At 37.4% G+C, this 18,647-nt stretch overlaps 1 protein-coding gene across 7 annotated transcripts in view; it reads right to left on the bottom strand.

The window, feature by feature from the left end:
* Positions 1-18,647, bottom strand: part of DZIP1 (DAZ interacting zinc finger protein 1) — a 91,777-nt gene that overhangs the window by 11,007 nt on the left and 62,123 nt on the right. For all 7 annotated transcript variants that reach the window (XM_081769980.1, XM_081769983.1, XM_081769979.1 and 4 more), the window contains exons 12-15: positions 14,437-14,617; positions 11,158-11,365; positions 7,557-7,731; positions 4,642-5,058 (exon numbers count right to left, since the gene is read on the bottom strand). In XM_081769980.1, the coding sequence (XP_081626106.1) occupies positions 4,642-5,058; positions 7,557-7,731; positions 11,158-11,365; positions 14,437-14,617 (981 nt within the window). The remainder of the gene's footprint in view (positions 1-4,641; positions 5,059-7,556; positions 7,732-11,157; positions 11,366-14,436; positions 14,618-18,647) is intronic.

The raw sequence follows: 18,647 nt of genomic DNA, 5'->3' as shown, positions 1-18,647 counted from the left end.
TTGGATGCATGAACTAATATAATCTTAAATCATGTGCATTCATAATTAATTTTAAAAAGACTCCTGGCGTAACGATCCCTTAGGATGGAGGCTTTGTCTATGTGGATCGATATGTTTGCAGTCCCATCACCGTACAAGAGGGATATGAAATGAAATCTTTGAGTTTTACGTCCCACCGTTATACCGGCTAGGTTAAAGGAGACGGTGATGAGAAATGAATGAAATGGTGGAATGAAGAAGGTAAGAGGAAACGATAGAACCCCGGGAAACCCACGGACACGTTGTTTGTCCACCACAAAGTCCACTTGAACGCACTACTACTGAGCCACCGCGGCTGCAGATGGGAGATGTGTGTGCTATAAGATATACATGACGTTCTTCTGGAGGTAAGGTTTAGAAGGAACTTCGACACGCGGCAGCGTTACCACTCAAAAATCTCTTGGAAAACTTTTCCTTGCACTGCAGCACAAATTCAGGACGGCTCTTGTGGTCTGTTTGACGGTAGAAAATAGAACGAACTCTGTTGGTTTCATATAGGTAAGGCCATCCTGACACACGCATTTCCACTTGTTCCCTGTAAAGTATATTTCATACACTTTTTCTGATGTATGTTAATCTCTCTTGGATGTGCCACTCTGTGAGGAAGTGTCTGCACGCTTTGTGATGCGCCTCCAATGCAAGGTTGTTCAGGATGATGTTAGAAACTGTCCCTTTTGAGATGCCTTTTCGTATGGCCGAACTTCTCTGCGTTGGGGGATTGTCCTGCGTCATTAGTCTTCTAACGGCGCGCACTCCATTGGGGGTTCTTTTCGCAATTTCCGGCCGACCATATATCGCAGGGGTTTGATGGGCACATTGTCGGATGACATGAACCACACCAGATTTGCTGACGACTAAATTCTCTTCTTTGTACAGATTCAATATTGATGAGTGGCTATAATGAGCGGCGGGAACTCCACAAATGAATCCTTTCTAGAAATCTGTCACTTTTACCTTGATTGTTCCTCGTATTGTGCTCAACTCATACTGTTCTCAAGTACAGGCATCAGTGTGTCAAGACAAGAACAGCAGCTAAATGTGTGGTTCAGAAGAGCAAGTGTAGGTTGAATATTTTTAATCATGAGTAACTTTTCACATTATTAGGTAATTTTCTTGATAACCCCAACAAGTAAGGGCTGGAAAGCGTACCTTCTCTTACCAATTATGACAGTATAAGATTAGTCTTGTTCGGAAAATAATGGCCACCTACCTCTTGTTAATACTGTCACTCAAGTAAATGAAACACATCGGAGTCAATTTTAGCTGTCCAAGTTCTTGAGTTTAACTCAAAATACTGAACTGCTCTATGTGCAGTTGTGAAGCTACGTACTTTTAAGAGAGGTGTATAGTCAGAATATTTTGAACAAGACTGTACAAGCAAATCAAAATGTGTCTGATGAAAGTGTTGTCATAATGCCGAAACTGAATAGTCTTGTGATGTAACACAGAAAGAGTGAAAAAGTGTCTGAGATTTAAAGCATTTATCAAAATAATCGCTGGAGATTACTTGGTAATTCTGTGAAACTAAACTTGGTACGTTTTTTGGGACTTAGTACCTTTTTAGCACCGACATTAAATACATTTAAATCTCATATTTTAAGAAATCATTAACATATTACAAAAATTATTGTGTAGATGAAAAGCTGAATTTGAGTGTATATAAGGTTGTTTGTGTTTGTAATCAAACCTATATAGATACCTGAAAAATGAGCAAGGCTATGCGATATATATATATATATATATATATATATATATATATATATATATATATATATATAACACAATCACGTAATAATTTCAACACAATAACTGTATCTTCAGCAGACTTTCACTCCTTTCCTGATGAATGGACGTCTGATGAAGACACAGTTATTGTGTTGAAACTGTTATGTGATTGTGTTTTTTTATATACATTATCACAGCCTTGTGACAATATGAAAACACGGCCTGACAGAATAGTTATTGAAAAATGAATGTAAAAGCACCGATTAAGCAACACATCAAGGAGATCAACGATTTAATTCAAATATTTTCAAAATTATCAAAATATTAAAATGACTCTAGACATTCCATCAAAGAACTAAACATACGAGGGACGTCCAGAAAATACGTGTACTTTCAAACAATTTGTTTAAAACAAAACTTTTACATCCTTACATAAGTACATACGTAAACTATTTTTCCATGTAGTCGCCATCCCTCTCGACGCATTTAGTGAGACGAGGGACTAATTTTTTTTACGCCTTGGTCAAAGAAGTCTGCCGCCACCTCTTTTGCCCAATTCTTCATCTCCACCTTCACTTTCTCCTTAGTTGAAAATTTTTTTCCCACCCATGATCAGGGAGGTGAGCAGATGATAGTCTAAAAACGCCAGATCAGGGGAATGGGTGAATCAGTCAAAATCGATGGTCTTCCACTCCTTTGCTCGTTCTGCACATCAGTACGACCGTCTTTAAATTCACACCATTTAAACACACTCGTATGAGTCATAACTCGTTCGCCATAAACTGATTTGATCTCGTTAAAAACTTCAGACGAAGATTTTTCCTTCACAACGAGATAACGGATAACGCTGCGAATCTCGTACTTGGCGGCAGATGTAATCCGCATCTTTCATGGGAGACGTTACTCTGGCCATAGCTTTGGTCGTATTGACACGTGATTGGGCTCTCTGGAAAGGGCAGGAACTAAGCTACACGTCAGTGTGACCAACATAGCAATAAAAAGTTCCCTCTGCCCGCGAGGGCCCTAGTACACTTATTTTGTGGATGTAAATGAAATGAAATGAAATTTTTGAGTGTTACGTCCCACGGTTATGCCGGCTAGGCTAAAGGAGACAGTGATGATGAGAAATACATGAAATGGTGGAATGAATAAAGTGGGAGGAAACGGGAGAACGCCGAGAAACCCACACACACGGTGTTTGTCCACCACAAAGTTCACTTGGCGAGAGCAGGGTTTGAACCTGGGATCCCATGCACCAGAGGTGAACGCTCTACCACTGAGCCACCGCGGATGTGCCTCGTATTACGTATACGTAATACTTCATCGTCAGTTAAAACGCATATTATTTCATAAAAGAAACAGTGACTAGAATTTGTGAATTTAGACAAAGGCAACCTAGATACTGAGTGAGATTTTTATAATAACAAATACGATTCAAAATACTTGATAAAATTTCTCGAATTATCTGAAATAAAAACGTTTAGTAATATCCTTAAGTCGCTACCAAAATTTCAAATTGGGCGACATGCTACTTTTAAGAATGCGCTACTACTAACTCTTAAGAATGCTCTACTTTCTTATTTTCATCTACAAAATCACAAATTATTAGTTTTATATAATACAATAAAAGTTGTTTGCTGAATATTTTATTCACAATGATCAATAGTTTTACTAAAACTAACATGTTCGATCCTAGTTCAATTCTTGTTTTAGTACATTTAATCTTCCGATCTGTCAACTAGACTTTTGTTAAGTTTGCGCTGTTGTAGTATCATTGAGCGTGTTGCTGTCTCAATTAATGCCTAGGCTTTATAGCTATGCAGAGCTGTGTAAACATGAACATCACACATTTAATTGTGTTTCACTGTTATTCCTCTCTTCTTTAATTTATTGGCTAAATCCTTTATCTGGGAGCCATGAATTTTCGAAGATCTATTTTAACTTCACATACATTATGTTAATATGGACAACACAGACAATAAGTGGAGTTACAATAAATCTTCGAAAATTCATGGCTCACAGATAAGGGAATTAGCCAATAAATTAAAGAAGTAAAGAATATCAGTAAACAAACATACTGTAAATGTTGTAAAGTATATTTCAGATCACACGAAACTGATTTAAGCAATCGTGTCCCATAGCAAGTCAAAAAAGACGGCCATTTTATATTATCATCGCCTGCCTAGTTCATTGCAAACTGCAGTTCTACTGCAACTGACGTAGTATGGAGTTTGCGCTGTCACACCACCGCTAACAGTCAGAAATTGCAATCGCCGCCTGACTTGTGAACCCAGACGTCTAACATCTGATATTTTTATGTTTAGGCTACAAATAGTTCAAATTTGCTACTTTTGGAGCACAACCGCGACACTTTTTTTTTTTTTTTTTTTTTAATCTTCACATCTTGCAACACTGAACTCAACTCGAGGAATTCAGCTCTTCCTGAGAAATGATGAACACATAAATAAACTTAAAAGTATAGCAACGAAGACGGAACTCGTCACTTTTCTACAAGATGTATATTATATGATAAATGGTATGAAGTCAAAGAGAATTACAAACAATAGGGTAAGAATTTTCGTAGCAGTTGCTTTCTTATGGACATGTTTATTTTTTTATTCTACTTTATTTTAGCTTTCTAAAGTCAAAATCACTATGTAATATCAAAATGACATGAGAATGATATTCTCAGTGCTGTTTTTTAAAGCTAAACCACAGTAATTAAACTTTTAAATAGGTTTTCTATTTTCTAAAGCGTCATCTTCGTCTCTGAAAGCCTCTTTCCGAGTATAGACGCATTGCTGATTGGGAAAGTAGACAGTCTACGAAAAAGTACCGAAATAAAATTACAGATAATAAAGATACAACCTAACTTACCTTTGACTATCCCAATCATCACTCTGAACATCCTGCAAAGTATCAGCAAATGTTACAGATTTAAATTGTTTCGTCGGGGTTTTCGTCTCTGGAGGGGATTTCGTAGCACTAAAGGCGCTTCCGATATTTCCATACATTTTACTTTGTTTGCTGTCTGTCTCGAGTTGCCGACCAGCTCTTGTGTTAGTGTTGTCAGACAAAGGTTTCGGAGAATTCAACTCCGACTCATCCGAAGATTTTCTTTTCAAAATATCAACTCTCTTTGGTTCAATGTCTGAAGCAGAAAATTTTGAAACGCTTTTCTCCGGAGATAAAGGTGCTGGAGGAAAACTTCGGTTCAAATGCTCTTCTAATTCTTCATCCGAGATGGTCAAGTTCTCTTTACTGGAATCTTCTCCGAGGTCGGACTCAACGTCCCTGTAACAAACAAACAAACAAATAAATAAATAAATAAATAATGCTGTTTTTTTAGGTAGTATAAACAGTTGTGGCTTGCAAATCAAACAGTCCCATTTAACATAACACAGACGAACTGCGTAGTCTCACAACCATAAGGTGGGTGGTTAATTTGAGTACTTTTTAAGCTAGTCAACTTTTTCTCCATGCTGTTATGTATCATATTTTTGTGTAGCTATTAAGCTGATGCAATAAAAAAATAAATAGGAGATGACTCATGATGTACAAGTATGATCCTATATAAGACGTAGAAAAATTAAGCCCTGTCCCAGTTTTAGAAGATACTAAAAGGAAAGTACGTAAAATACGTCGTAACGTTTGTAGCGTATCCAGTAGCAAATGATGCGCTTTTCTGTCAAAAAAGTGGAGAGTTATTTAGCACATTTATGCACGTACATACGAGGCTTGTCAGAAAAACCATTTCAAACGAAAAATAAGATACAGTAGACTTCCGAGTATTCGGCCTAATGTAGATAGGTAGGCTGGATAACAGAAAAGCAGAATAGGCCAGAGTTCAATGAACTTATTTCTTTTTGAACATTAAGCATACCACAAGAACAATTGTACGAATACAGTACTGTACAGTTTGCCTGTTACATGCTGACGAAACAATGAATAAGAAGCAGAACGCTGCTCTTTTCTTGTCACAACTTGTATTTTGCACATGACACGTAGGTGGATCGTAGCAAACGCCCGCTTCCAATGCCTTGGCAATGTTGCCAATGCAACGCCTTGCCTTCCTCATTTAATTGCGATAAAAGAAAACTAGGCCGAATAGTACGGAGGCTGGATAGTCAAGAGCCGGATACTCGGGAGTCTACTGTATACAAGAAATCTATTAGACGCAACGAAAGCTACACTGAATACATCGGTACAGAGGCTGTTTCTGCACATAAGTACCACCACTGTTCAAACATTTGTTCAAACGCAGATTAAGTTTTTGTCTTTCAGAATCATAAAATTCCGGCGCCTTATCTGGAATTACGTTGTAACTTCTTCCCTCACCTCAGCGTCGTCGAGAACGTCTTTTCCACCAAGTTGTTTCCTTAAGTGTAGGAACAGATGGTAGTCTCTGGGTGCGAGGTCAGGGCTGTATGACAGGTCGGACGCTTTCCTTGTTCCTGCAAAAACCTGATCACGCTACACACTTCACACCTGGCAGGATTCGGTAATTGCTGCAGTCAGTTCCAACGCGTGTTCTTCACACAAGATTCAATGCAGCACTTACGAATCATTCCCAATCCTCGTCGTATGGATCAAGGTTACATACAGTGTTGTCAATTTTGGTACACATTTTTGCTCTAACGTGCAAATGTGTTAGTATGTTAATTTTCCTGAAGAGCTTCCTAGATCTGGAACACCACCTTTCATTGATGACGCCGCCTTGACGGAGAAAGTTGAGAAGTTCATAATGAAAGACAGGAGGATAACCATTGGAAGTGTTACATGTGCAATAGTTGTGAATTAGGAGTCTGCCTGGAATATCATTCACAACCAGCTCATCTTCAGAAAGTGTCAACACGGTGGGTGTCACGACTGTTCATACCTTTCCAGAGGAGAAATCGAGAGAAATGTTGTATCTCTGTGAAGTGGATGAAGAAGACTTTTTCAGCAGACTAGTGACAATGGATGAAAGTTGGGTTTATCTTTATGATCCAGAAACAAAGGAAATGAGCAAACAATGGAAACACTTCTCCTACCCCGCGACAAGAAAGGTACGAATGCTGAAGTCTACTGCCAAGGTAATGCTTTCCTGGGACTGTGAAGTGGCCATCATGACATATTACCTACCACAAGAGCAAACTATTACTACTGTAGTACCTATTATTCTCATCTCCTGACTAAGTTATGCGAGTAACTGAAGAAGAAACGTCGTGGATTAGTCACAAAAGAGGTGCTGCAGTTGGTAGACAACGCACCAGCTCATTCCACCCATGCATACACGATGAAGGCAATGGAATTACGATATGAAATATTGCCCCACTCCATGCTCACCGGACCTAGCACCACATGAGATCTTTTTCTTCCCAGACATAAAGCATCCATTCAGAGGACGCTATTTTGATAGTAGGGATGACGTTATTTCTGAGGTTTAACTGTGGTTTCAAAGCCAAACTGCACACTTTTGGACGGGCTTATGGAAAGTGAAGAACTGCTGTCATAAATGTGTGACTAAGCATGATAACTACGTAGACAAGAACTAATACCACTATGGTGTAGTTCTCCAGATTGGATTTCTTCTAGGTGATTGCACGAACTTTTAAATATACCCTACTATTGTTGAAATTCGAAATTCGAAAGTACGTAGCAGTGGTCTCACTAATACAAAACCAGATCCTTTTTTTAATTTATTAAAATATTATCATTATATTTATGTCCCTTACAAACTCAATCAAACCCTTTTGTTTCCCATAACAGATTAATCAGTTGAGTCAACACTGTAATATGCATACAATTACCTGTTCCACTTTGTGGATTGACGCCATTTTACAGGGCTTGACGAATTATCTGTAGTTGAAAGGGCATGCACTGGAGACCTCTTTGAACGGTGCTTTTGTTTCTTCACTTTCTTTCTATGCTTATGAGTCGGTGCATGATTCGTTAGTTCCTTCTGCTGACTCTTTGGTTTCTTTCCTACAATCAATAAAACACACAGAAGATTAACACAAATTCTGTTCTTTTATTGCTTGAACTTAATCCTACACAATGTTCATTTAATCAAACTCTTAAAGTTGTTTCTACACTGTTCATTATAGGCTGATACATTTCACACGTATTAATAAAACACCCTGACCAAAATACTATATATATGTATACATATATATATAGGGTAAATTGTTGAATTCCGCGTCGTGTACGAGTAACAGAGCTGCCAACTTGGAATCGAAAATGGAACCCTAACAATTGGAGCGGAACAGAAATGATGTTTTGCAGTTTGTCGAATTTCGCGTTGTGTACGAGTGATAGGGGTGCCAAGTTGGAATCGAAAATCAAGTCCTGACAATTGGAACGCTACAGAAAGATGTGCATATACTTCGGGAGGTGATTCGTGACATCAAAAGACGAGAAATCTTGCATGTTATCGAATCCGTGTCGTGTAAGGGTGACAAGGGTACCAACTTGGAATTGAAAATCGATTCGTGACAACTGGAACGGAACAGAAAGATGTGCACATACTTCGGGAGGTGTTTCCTGACGTTCAACAACATGTAAGAGGACTTTTTGTCTTCTTTTGATGTCACGAATCACCTTCCAGAGTTTGTGCACATCTTTCAGGTTCACTATATACTAAAAAAAAAAAAAGCATCTGTAATAGTTTCAGAAATACGTCATTGCTTTCATAAGTCCTTTGGTTTCGTCAGATAACATCCTTATTTGCTTTGGTCAATATGCTTCACTGATACATGTGAAAACAGTTACTTAATATCAATAATATGTAATAAAAAGAACCCAATCGTTTGAAGAAAGTAAACTGGTGACTATTCACTACAAAACACAGCCTACGACCCTCTTTTTGTGCAAAATTCGCGTGTTACTTGTTTGAATTTTCTTTCTAATTATGAAAATACAAGATCCATTCAATAAATAACAGGAAAAGTTGCCTAAAAGATACAAAACTTCAACAAAGTTTGTGCTTCTTTGTTATTTTCGGGTGATGTCCTAAAACTGTTATCAGATTGGCCTGGCGCGCTTGCCTCGCGAACGGAATGCTGGGAATCAGTGACACAAGATGGTGGCACCCTTACAGGTTTGCACTAGCATGGAGCAGTGGAGTCTGCGGTGACACAATGATGGAGCGCTCGTCTCTCGTGTGTGGAGTTCCTGGTTCGATCCCAGCTTGCGCCAAATGGATTTCGTGGTGGACAAACATCGTGAAGAACGTTATTTCCATCTTCTTTATTCTACCATTTTATTTATTATCATCATTACCGTCTATATATATAAACTTACTACGGTCTACATCCTTATGCTGTCCCGAAGTAAACTCATTCGTAAACGAGTAGGTATCAAAATGTTTCGATTAGTTCTGTAATTCGCCAACAGATGGCAACATCGGGCAACAATGACCACAAGTGCAGTCACAAGAAGCAGAGACTTCGTACATAAGTCTGCTAAGAGACATCGTCCTATAATCATCGGAAGCTCTATAATTGGTGCTACTACGATCGCGTACTTACCACGTATGCAATTTCATAATCGACATTAAGTTGAAACAAAGAGTGATCATAAAATTCTGTGTTAAATTGGGCAAACCCATCATAAACACGAAGCAGCAATCATCACAGAGGTAGAGCTCATCATCTTCACGACCGAAAAGTGGAAGCAGACCCGCACCTCAATCAAGCGCATACTCATAGTCTTTTTTGGGATTCGCGGTATCATCTATCAACAAATCATCACCGAGTGGTCTCACTGTCAATAGCGAGTTTTACTACCAGGTTTTAGGGCATCTGAGGGAGTACATTCAGCAACAACAACCGGATCTGTAGTGTGCTAAAAACTGGATGCTTCACGACGACAATGCAACCTATTTTATCACTTAGCTTTCAGGATGCGTAAGTTAGTCTCCAGAAACAACATGGTATCAGTTTTGCACTCACTCTATCTTCCTGAAGATGACGATCCAGCTCAAGGGTCGCAGTTTCGACAGCATCGCGGAGACCCAGCACGAATCGTAGGTGCTTGACATGCTTGTAAGACTTATACAATGTATTCCAGAAGTGGCAGGAACGCTGAAAGCGCTGTACTGTCGTGCCAGACTATTTTAAAGGTGACAATGCGTAGGTAAATAATGTGCTTTCGTGTAAACAGAAATAATCTCGAAATTTTACTCCTCGTATATTACAGCAATATATACGGGTAAAAAGAATCGAACACACAAAATGCACATTTAATCAGTGCTAAAGATACAGAAAATTATGATTGCAGAAACTAATTTTGATGCAATTCTGATCGAAAAATAAAATAATTTACCTTGCAAACTTTGCTTAGGTAAACAAAAACAACCTCGTCATGCAAATTCAAAATAGTGCAAACGAAACTGCAGGTGAAAGAAAAGGAGAATTTAATACCAATGAGTACAAAACCTTCATGCGTTAAATTTCTTTCTTCTCAGCGAAATCATTTTCGCTTACATTTGAAAAGTTCATATATTAATTACGGTTGTAATGAAGTTTACTGCCCCTAAAGTTGAAGAAACTCGTGCTTATCTATAAATGTCTATTTAGAGCTGTAGACTTTCTGAACATACGAGGCGAATCCGTAAAATAAGGTTTCCAAGACGCTGGAGCCGTGAGGAACGCTTTTGATGCGAGATCTGGTAATACTGGTCTGTAGCTTGGTTTTTTCTTTTAACATCACCACCAAACAGAGCCCGCTGCAACGCTCAGTTTGGAGTAGGCAGCCATTCGCGATGGAGCTCCCTCTCGCTTCTCACGCCAGGTACGAGTTGCGTGCAGTGATCAGGTTTTTGAGTGCAAAGTGCACGATTCCGATTGACATTCATCGTCAGTTATGCGCAGTGCATGGGTCAACAGTATATGGACGTCAAAAACGCGACAATCCTCGTCTCCATCCTGCCCGTGCAACAGACGATCTCCTGGTTCAATTCGGATGGGACATCCTCCCCCATCGCCCCTACGACCCAGACTTAGCACCTAGTGATTTTATCTGTTTCCTGAGTTGAAGGCACACCTGGGTGGAATGCATTTCCAGACCGCGGACGAGTTGGAAAACGAGGTCGAGTGCTACTTGCGCAACGTGGCGGGAGAATTCTATGACAAGGGTATACAAAAAATGCCACAGTGCATGCAAAAGTGCATCGATCGCAACAGTGATTACGTCGAAAAATAGCTGAAATTTCAGTCTTTCCATCGATGTAATATTTGTTGCCAATAACCGTGCTTTCTATGTGAAAAAGAAATGGAGACCTCATTTTATGGACACGCTTCGTACTTCGTGTATTTTATTTGTTACAAAGAATATTGAAATGACACGTATAATAACTACACTACTCTACACTTTAGATTTATTTCTTCCCAGAAGCTTTCTCCTACAAACCTTTAGGCCTGAAGGTAACATCTCTTGATCTTTTTAATACATTGAACGCCCGCATCTTGACATTACTCATAAATTTTCCAAACACTCTCTGGTTATCTTCAACAATTATATTTTCTTCTTGTTCTTTTGGTTTCTCCTCTTTTGACAATAATTTCCTTTCCAGTTCTTCTTCACATTTCTGCCGTATGTCGAAAAATCTCTTGTGCTTCTATAACAAACAAATAAACGAAGTTTTAGACACATTAAAAATAAATAAATAATTTCACTTTGGCGAATCTTAATTCCAGTTCGATCTTTCAGACATTATTTGCTGGCTAATAATGAAGATTGTTTTACTCACATAACTTTGAGTTTTTGAACTTTATGTAATACCAAGGTTATGAGGACAGAACAGTTATTAACCATGAGCTCCGAATCACGAGCGCGGCTTAAATCCGGTAAAGTTACCGGACGCACACACCATTATGGAATATCAGTCCTCACAGCATAGACAATTCGCAACCATAGTATTTCATCTTCACGTGAGATGGATTACAGAATCAAGCCATCGGTTCCTGCTATATACGATGCACAATACGAGGTTATGTTCAAAATCAGACCCAACTTTTGCTGTTCTAGCTTTGTTGTTCATTTACAAAATTTCAACCACTGCCTGCTTCCAGTGGAACTTGGGAAAGGGTTGTAAAGAATATGGGATGAAAATAAATGTTTGAAAGGCAAACCGCATGGTGACTGGAACAAAGCGGTCGGTGTCAAATACAGAAGCAGGAGGGGAGAAAATAGAAGAGGTGTCTAGTTTTTTTGATACCTGGACAAAATACCTGATACCTGGTCTAGTATTATTAGTGCCGATATGAGGTGTGAACGTGAAATAAAAGCAAGAATAGGAATGGTGAAAGAGGACTTTAGGAGGAAGAAAATACTATTTTGTAAGACCTTGAATAAAGAGTTAAGAAAATATATATAGAGAGAGGGTAACCTCCCTCTCTTTCCTGTCACCATACCCTCGAGGACGTCCCTCATGATACAGTTCCTTCTTAGCCAATGTCCCAACAAGCTTCTCTCCCTCTTCTTAATAATAGCACTTGACCAACTTCTTTTTAAGTCCAATATTGAGCCTGCTAGTTAAGAGTGATCTTTTCTTATTAAATGCCTCATTGGCAATGGCAATTCTTGACGTGATCTCTTTAGTGCAGTAAGCGTCTTTCGTCAAAATACATACCAGATAATTGATATTATCGACTTCTTCAAAATCTCTTTGTTCTACTCTGACCCAAAGGGCGCATTTCCAAGAGATATTCTCATAACTTTCGATTTTTCGATGTTGATTTCCATTACATATAGTTTCCCAGTGTCAATTATTTTGTCAATCATCTCTTGTAGTCTTGCCGGAATGCACAGTATAGTAACAATTATCTACGAAATGAAGACAGTCTATCTTTCATGTATCAATGCAGCAATACATACTTTTCTGTAGGATGGATTTTGGAAAAGTGAAAGAATTCGGTACGTTTAACTTTCTGCAAAATCGGAAAAGTAAGATATCGTGAGAAAATAGTAAAATGGAAGCACCAAAAGGAATTTAAAATATACCGTGTTTACCGCGTAATAGTCGCCCTCGCACAAAAGTCGCACCTTAAATTTGAAGTAAAAACATTCACCAAAGAATTTCCCGCATAAAAGTCGCAGTCTACAGAATTTTTGTCTTTATGAATGAGACTTTCTTCGAAATTGCTTATCTTGATTGTTTATTTTATTTGTAGTGCTTCTTATGTTATTAAATGTAATGTTCTTTTATAAAACTCTGTATTTTGATTATTGAAGCAGTTTCGTTACAGGTATAAAAAATACACAGGGTGTTTCAAAACAACACCGACAACATTTGAGAGGTGATTCCTGATACCAAGATAAGACAAAAAGTATAGACCAACCTGGGTGCACAAATGCTTTCTTTCGGAGTTACACACTGTCGAAAACATGAAAAAATTAAGTTTAAAGGTCAATAGCTCAAGATCTATGCGACCTACCGTAGTCAGGCTAACACTTTACTTAGGAACTAATATCTGTGCTATCCAAAAATACATCTTTCAGAATCCTAAGGTACTCACGCAACAATTTTTATAGAGGCAGTTTGGCTACGTACATATAATTGGAAGTACTCACCAAATGCCTGTACAAAAATTGTTGCGGAAGTCCAGCATGATTCTGAAACAGATATTTGGATACGGCACATACTAGTACCTAAATAAAGTCATGACGCGACTACAGTAGGTCCCATAGTATTGGAGCTATGATCTTTAAAGTTCATCTTTTCATGTTTTCGGCAACCTATAACTCAGTAAGGAAGCATTTGTGCACCCAGGTTGGTCTATACTTTTTGTTTTATCTTGGTGTTAGGAATCACCTCACAAACGTTGTCGATGTTGTTTTGAAACACCCTGTATATATTACATATGAGCCCAATTTTTTGCAATAGCTATTACTATTGCTGCTACTATTACATTTACTACAATAACAAATAATAATAATAATAATAATAATAATAATAATAATAATAATAATAATAATAATAATAATAATAATAATAATAATAATAATAATAGTGTAATGTTAGAAGTAAAATTTTATGCTTCGACTACAAACATAATATAAAATTAACTGTAAAAATTGAAAATTCTCGTATTGCGATAACTGAAATTTCTGTAAAATTAACCTTAAAAAAATGATATTCAGAAATAAAGTTGAACCTGTTCTTTCTACTTTGATAACTCATTCGTACATACAGAGTTAATACTTACCTCATTTTTGTATTTCGAAAATAATAATACTTTTGTATATTACTTTTATCTTATCTGTATGAACCAAAAAGTGAAAACATTCAAAATTACTACATATTTACATAATGATTTTTGGAAGCCAAATTATTACCCGTACATCTACAAATCCTTCCGAATGTTGCCGGAGAAAATCAAAAGCAGCACCAGTTTGCTGATAGTATGCTCCATTTGTCGCGCTTTGACAATTGACTCATCGTCACATTATCATCGCTAAGCAGCAACTGATGAGGATTATACTGATGTCGTAAGAAATAAGACATCTGTTTCACACAATTCATTCCGTGGATAGGATCAACCAATCTTTTCTTTTTCTGTGCTTATACAAAGAGAGACCAGAGAAATTGATTTTTATTGTTATTTAATGTTGGCATAAATAACACGCAAAACTAATATAGGTTTTCGTTTCTTAATGTTTGAAGTATTTGTAACAAGTAGAACTTACCTTAGAAAGCGCTCTTTGGTGATCGGCGAGTTGAGACATTTTTCTTGTATATAGCTTCTTCGGTATTCCTGAAGCATTTGGATCAATCCCAAGTTCTTGTAGCTTAGTGTTCAAAAGGTCCTTCAAATCTTCTCTTAGCTGGGAAATAATTTCGGGATTTTTCTTTAGTGTTTCCTGCAACCTACAACAAAATTATGATCAATGAAATAAGATATTTTCTAATCAAGAAAAATAGCCTAGAAAAAATAGAAAAAAAGGCCAAATTTCGAAATGTTTCGGAACAAGTTGTATTTTTTGTGGAGATCTTTATTTTGGTGTTTTCAGCATATACTAAAAGGTGATCTTTGGCGTGTAGGAGGGGGGGGGGTCAATTATCTTGATTTAAATTTTTCGAGGAAAATTGTAGTTTTAAAACTTCTACAAAAAAGTCGTTCGACTTTTTTTCATAAAAACTCCGTAGAATCAATTGTTTTAAACATATACGCTGAATCATGTCTGAACAAAAGTAGGGTGAGGTTTTCAACTTGAGACTGCAAAATATCTGGAAAAATAAGCATTGGACGGAAAAAATGTTCAATATAAAAAGTTAATATTTTGGAGAAGGAAATTCATCTGTGACAAAATTAGCTTGTTCTCTCTCCTGGGAGCAGAATAAGGATAATTTAAAAACCTCAAATAGAGATTCCCATTTTTTATTTCAGATTTGTATTCTACAAGGAAAAGTAAATACATTTTATTCAAAATATTTTTCTCGATTCATGATGGATGTAACCAGTGAAAACTAGTTTCATTAAAGTTTCCTCAGTTAGGAGCCTCCCAGTCCAGGAAAATGGGGGGGGGGGGGATGGCGACAAAACTGAAAATTCCGACCAAGCTAGATTTTCGTGGAGATCTTTACTTTGATGTTCTTAGTATATTCTGAAAAGTACAGTCAATTTGCATTGGATTTTATTGAAGCGGAAAGCGGATGATAGGGCGGTAATTCTTGTTTTTAGCAATTATCTCGAAAATTATCAATTTCAGGAGGAAAATTCTTTTGAGAAATATTGTAGTTCATAGAATTCTACATAAAAAAATATCTTTTTTCGTACAACCAATCGTTTCTGTGTAAAAGGTGCGGTAAAGTTGCAATATCTGTTTATCACTATCATTATTATTACGTACTCTTTGTGTCAAAATTCGCACCATGGAGGATTTGGTGTGTAAAATAAAAAATCGGTTGTTTCTTTTCATTAGTATATGAAATCGCAAGTCATAAGGTGCTCGGTATAAGGACACAGGATTGTCCAATCACAGCAAGGGTCTGTGATACAATCTACGTGGTCCAAGATAAGAGCACTGACCTAGAGAGTGAGTAGCTGTTCTGGGAAGCGGATTGGGTGGTTAATGCATTGGCACAGTATGCCGGAGGTCCCGGGTTCGAGTTCCGGTCCAGTCAGTCACTTTTTCAGTTTTTATGTTAGAATCCGCATCTATAAAGGATTTGGTATGTAAAATAAAAAAAAAAAAAAAGAAAGAATTGGTTCTTCCTTTCTTTCATTAGTATATAAATTTTTTTAGTTTAACGTTGAGTGGTTATGTCCTGTATCCTGCGGGAAACAAGTAACAACTGAAAATGAGACCGAACTGAGAACTGATGGAAGGACAGCTGCACGAAACGGGAGGGCTCCCAGAGAAAGCTGATAGATAAAATGCTATCATATGATCTAGGAACACCAAACATTGAAAGGCACGTAGCTCAACAAGCAATTACTTTTTTTTTTTTTTTTTTTTTTTTTAAATTCATAGCTTCCTGACTCAGAGAATTATGACAACACAGTGACACCTGTAAGTTGCCTTATGTGTACTTCACGGGTTATTAGTTTTCTTTCTTTCTTGCTTGTGTTTCTTTTCCTCATTTATATGTAGAACAAAGTTTTGGCTCTCTATGGCAAACATAATTTTTTAATTTACAGCTTATTCTCAAAATTTATACATACGAATAGCTCTTATTATACATAATATAGGCCAATGGTTTAAATTTTTATCTACATCACTTTCGGGCTAATCAAATTCATTTACGTAACATAGATATCTGATGTCCAAATCGAATGACCAGTTCTAATAGAACAGGGATAGAATGGCGATTTCTTTCTCTCCCTGGTTCAAAATGTACAATAAAACTGAAAAGGGAATTAGAAATAAAATGAAATGAAATCTTTAGTTTTATGTCGCACGATTATGCCGTCTAGGCTAAAGGAGATGGTGATGGTGAGGAATCAATGAAATAGTGGAATGAAGAAAGTGGGAGAACCCCGAGAAAACCCATGAACACGGTGTCTGTGCAGCACAAAGCCCATTTGACCGTGAGCTGAAATCGAACCAAAGACCCCTTGCACCACAGGTGAACTGACCCATCGTGGCCCCCAAAAGGGAATTAGAGTTCGGATTAGGGATATCATATATTTTAAGAGCTTACAAGGAACCCCTTGAGTGAGTGCGAGGTCGGAAGTGCAATCTCTGGTAAGGCATATTTGAAAGTGTAGTGTAAACAATGATGACAGGAAAAATATTAGCTGCTAATGACTCACCATGTGCATCAGGAGGGCGACAGAAAATACGTGTCCAAGAGGTGCAGAGATCAACCTTCTATGGGATATATGTATTACACTTCACAAAATGGACATCGTCGATATTGACGAAATGTTCAAAACAAACCATTAACTTGCACCATGAATACCAAATGAAAAATGACGCACCACAGTGATCACAAACGTTCGGACCATCAAGATCGAAGGCGAACTTCTTGGGAGTTACAAAGCATTCTGGACGTTCAGCTAGATATCCACTTTTAAAGAAGGCATATAGAATCATATTCGTGTTACGGGTGCCATCACATTCCATCAGTTCTCATCTCCCCATTATACCATTACTTAAGCAGGCGTATAAAGTTTTGCTAAATACTTGGCAATATCCACGTGGAGACGATTTGCAAGATCCAACAGGTGTACAGGCACGATACCACGAAGTCTCACGGATCAATGTGTGGTGGAAAAGAACAGAACTCTTGGCTAAACATAGTATTCAGACTCCTTACCTCCCCAGCATGGTGTCACGTATTTTTTGTCTCTTCCCAAAGGTAAAAATGCCGCTGAAAAGGACCCGATTTGCAGAGAAGACATTATGCACGGCCCGATTAGAAGAATACCACAGCCCAGCTCAATAGCATTCCGAAAGATGCGTTCTAGAAGTGTTTCGACGAGAGAGGTGTGTGCCTTCCCAAGAGGACTACTTTGAGGGAGATTAAAATCGCTGTATGTTTTTTGAATACATGTATTTTTCCTGACGAAAGGTTGAATATTTCTGAATGCACCTCGTATTATTACTAAACAGAAATTAACTTCAACTTGAAGTTTATATTGTCGGCGACTTTTATCTAAATAAGAATCTTCTTTGGCAAAGTGAAATATTCCTTCAAGCTAAACTATTGAAGTCTCATGTATTATTTATTGATACAATGAAATGCAAACATATATTAACAGTAAATAAAAATTCTCATACCCGAAAATCTCCACCCAAAACCATTGAATTGTTTCGAGGGACTCCTCATGTCTTCCTTGGTGCATCTAAAGAACAACTTACACTTCGTTTGGTTTCAGGAAGAGAATTGATTTCGACGTAGCCTACTGCAATCGGATTTTCGATTGTTCACCTACTAGATTCTGATACTGAGATTTTTTTAAAAGAAAAAAACTAGTTAACACTAACAGTTGGTTCATAGTTTCTAGTCATTAAGTTTATTACACACTACGTACTTCTTCAGTATGTGTAAATGCTTAAGTGCAAGATCTTTAATTGAACATTTGTAATTTGTACTTTTACGCAGAAATACACATAAGACTTTTACATTACCTATAAATCAAGAAGAAAAGTATATATATTTCTATCGAACTACGTACTCATCTAACAATTTTTATTCTAAAGGATAGACAAGCAGAGAACTTGTTACGTGATATCTTTATGTAGCAACAAATTCTTCTTTAAATGTACTCAAGAAGACGTGAGGAGTGCCTCGAAATTGTTCGCTGATTATGTGTTCTTTCGGATAATTTTAGGTATGATAATTTTTATTTATTGTTATTAGGTACGATTGCGATAATATGACATTTCTTTTCTTTTCAAATAAAGAAAAAAGAGAAGTGGATGGGCTGTTTTTTCTTTTTAATTTTTGA

This window comes from Thermobia domestica, chromosome 8, assembly GCF_964235325.1.
Source record: "Thermobia domestica chromosome 8, izTheDome1.hap1.1, whole genome shotgun sequence".
Lineage (NCBI taxonomy): Eukaryota > Metazoa > Arthropoda > Insecta > Zygentoma > Lepismatidae > Thermobia > Thermobia domestica.
Note: the sequence above shows the minus strand (reverse complement) of the source record. Positions and strands in the feature narration are given on the sequence as shown.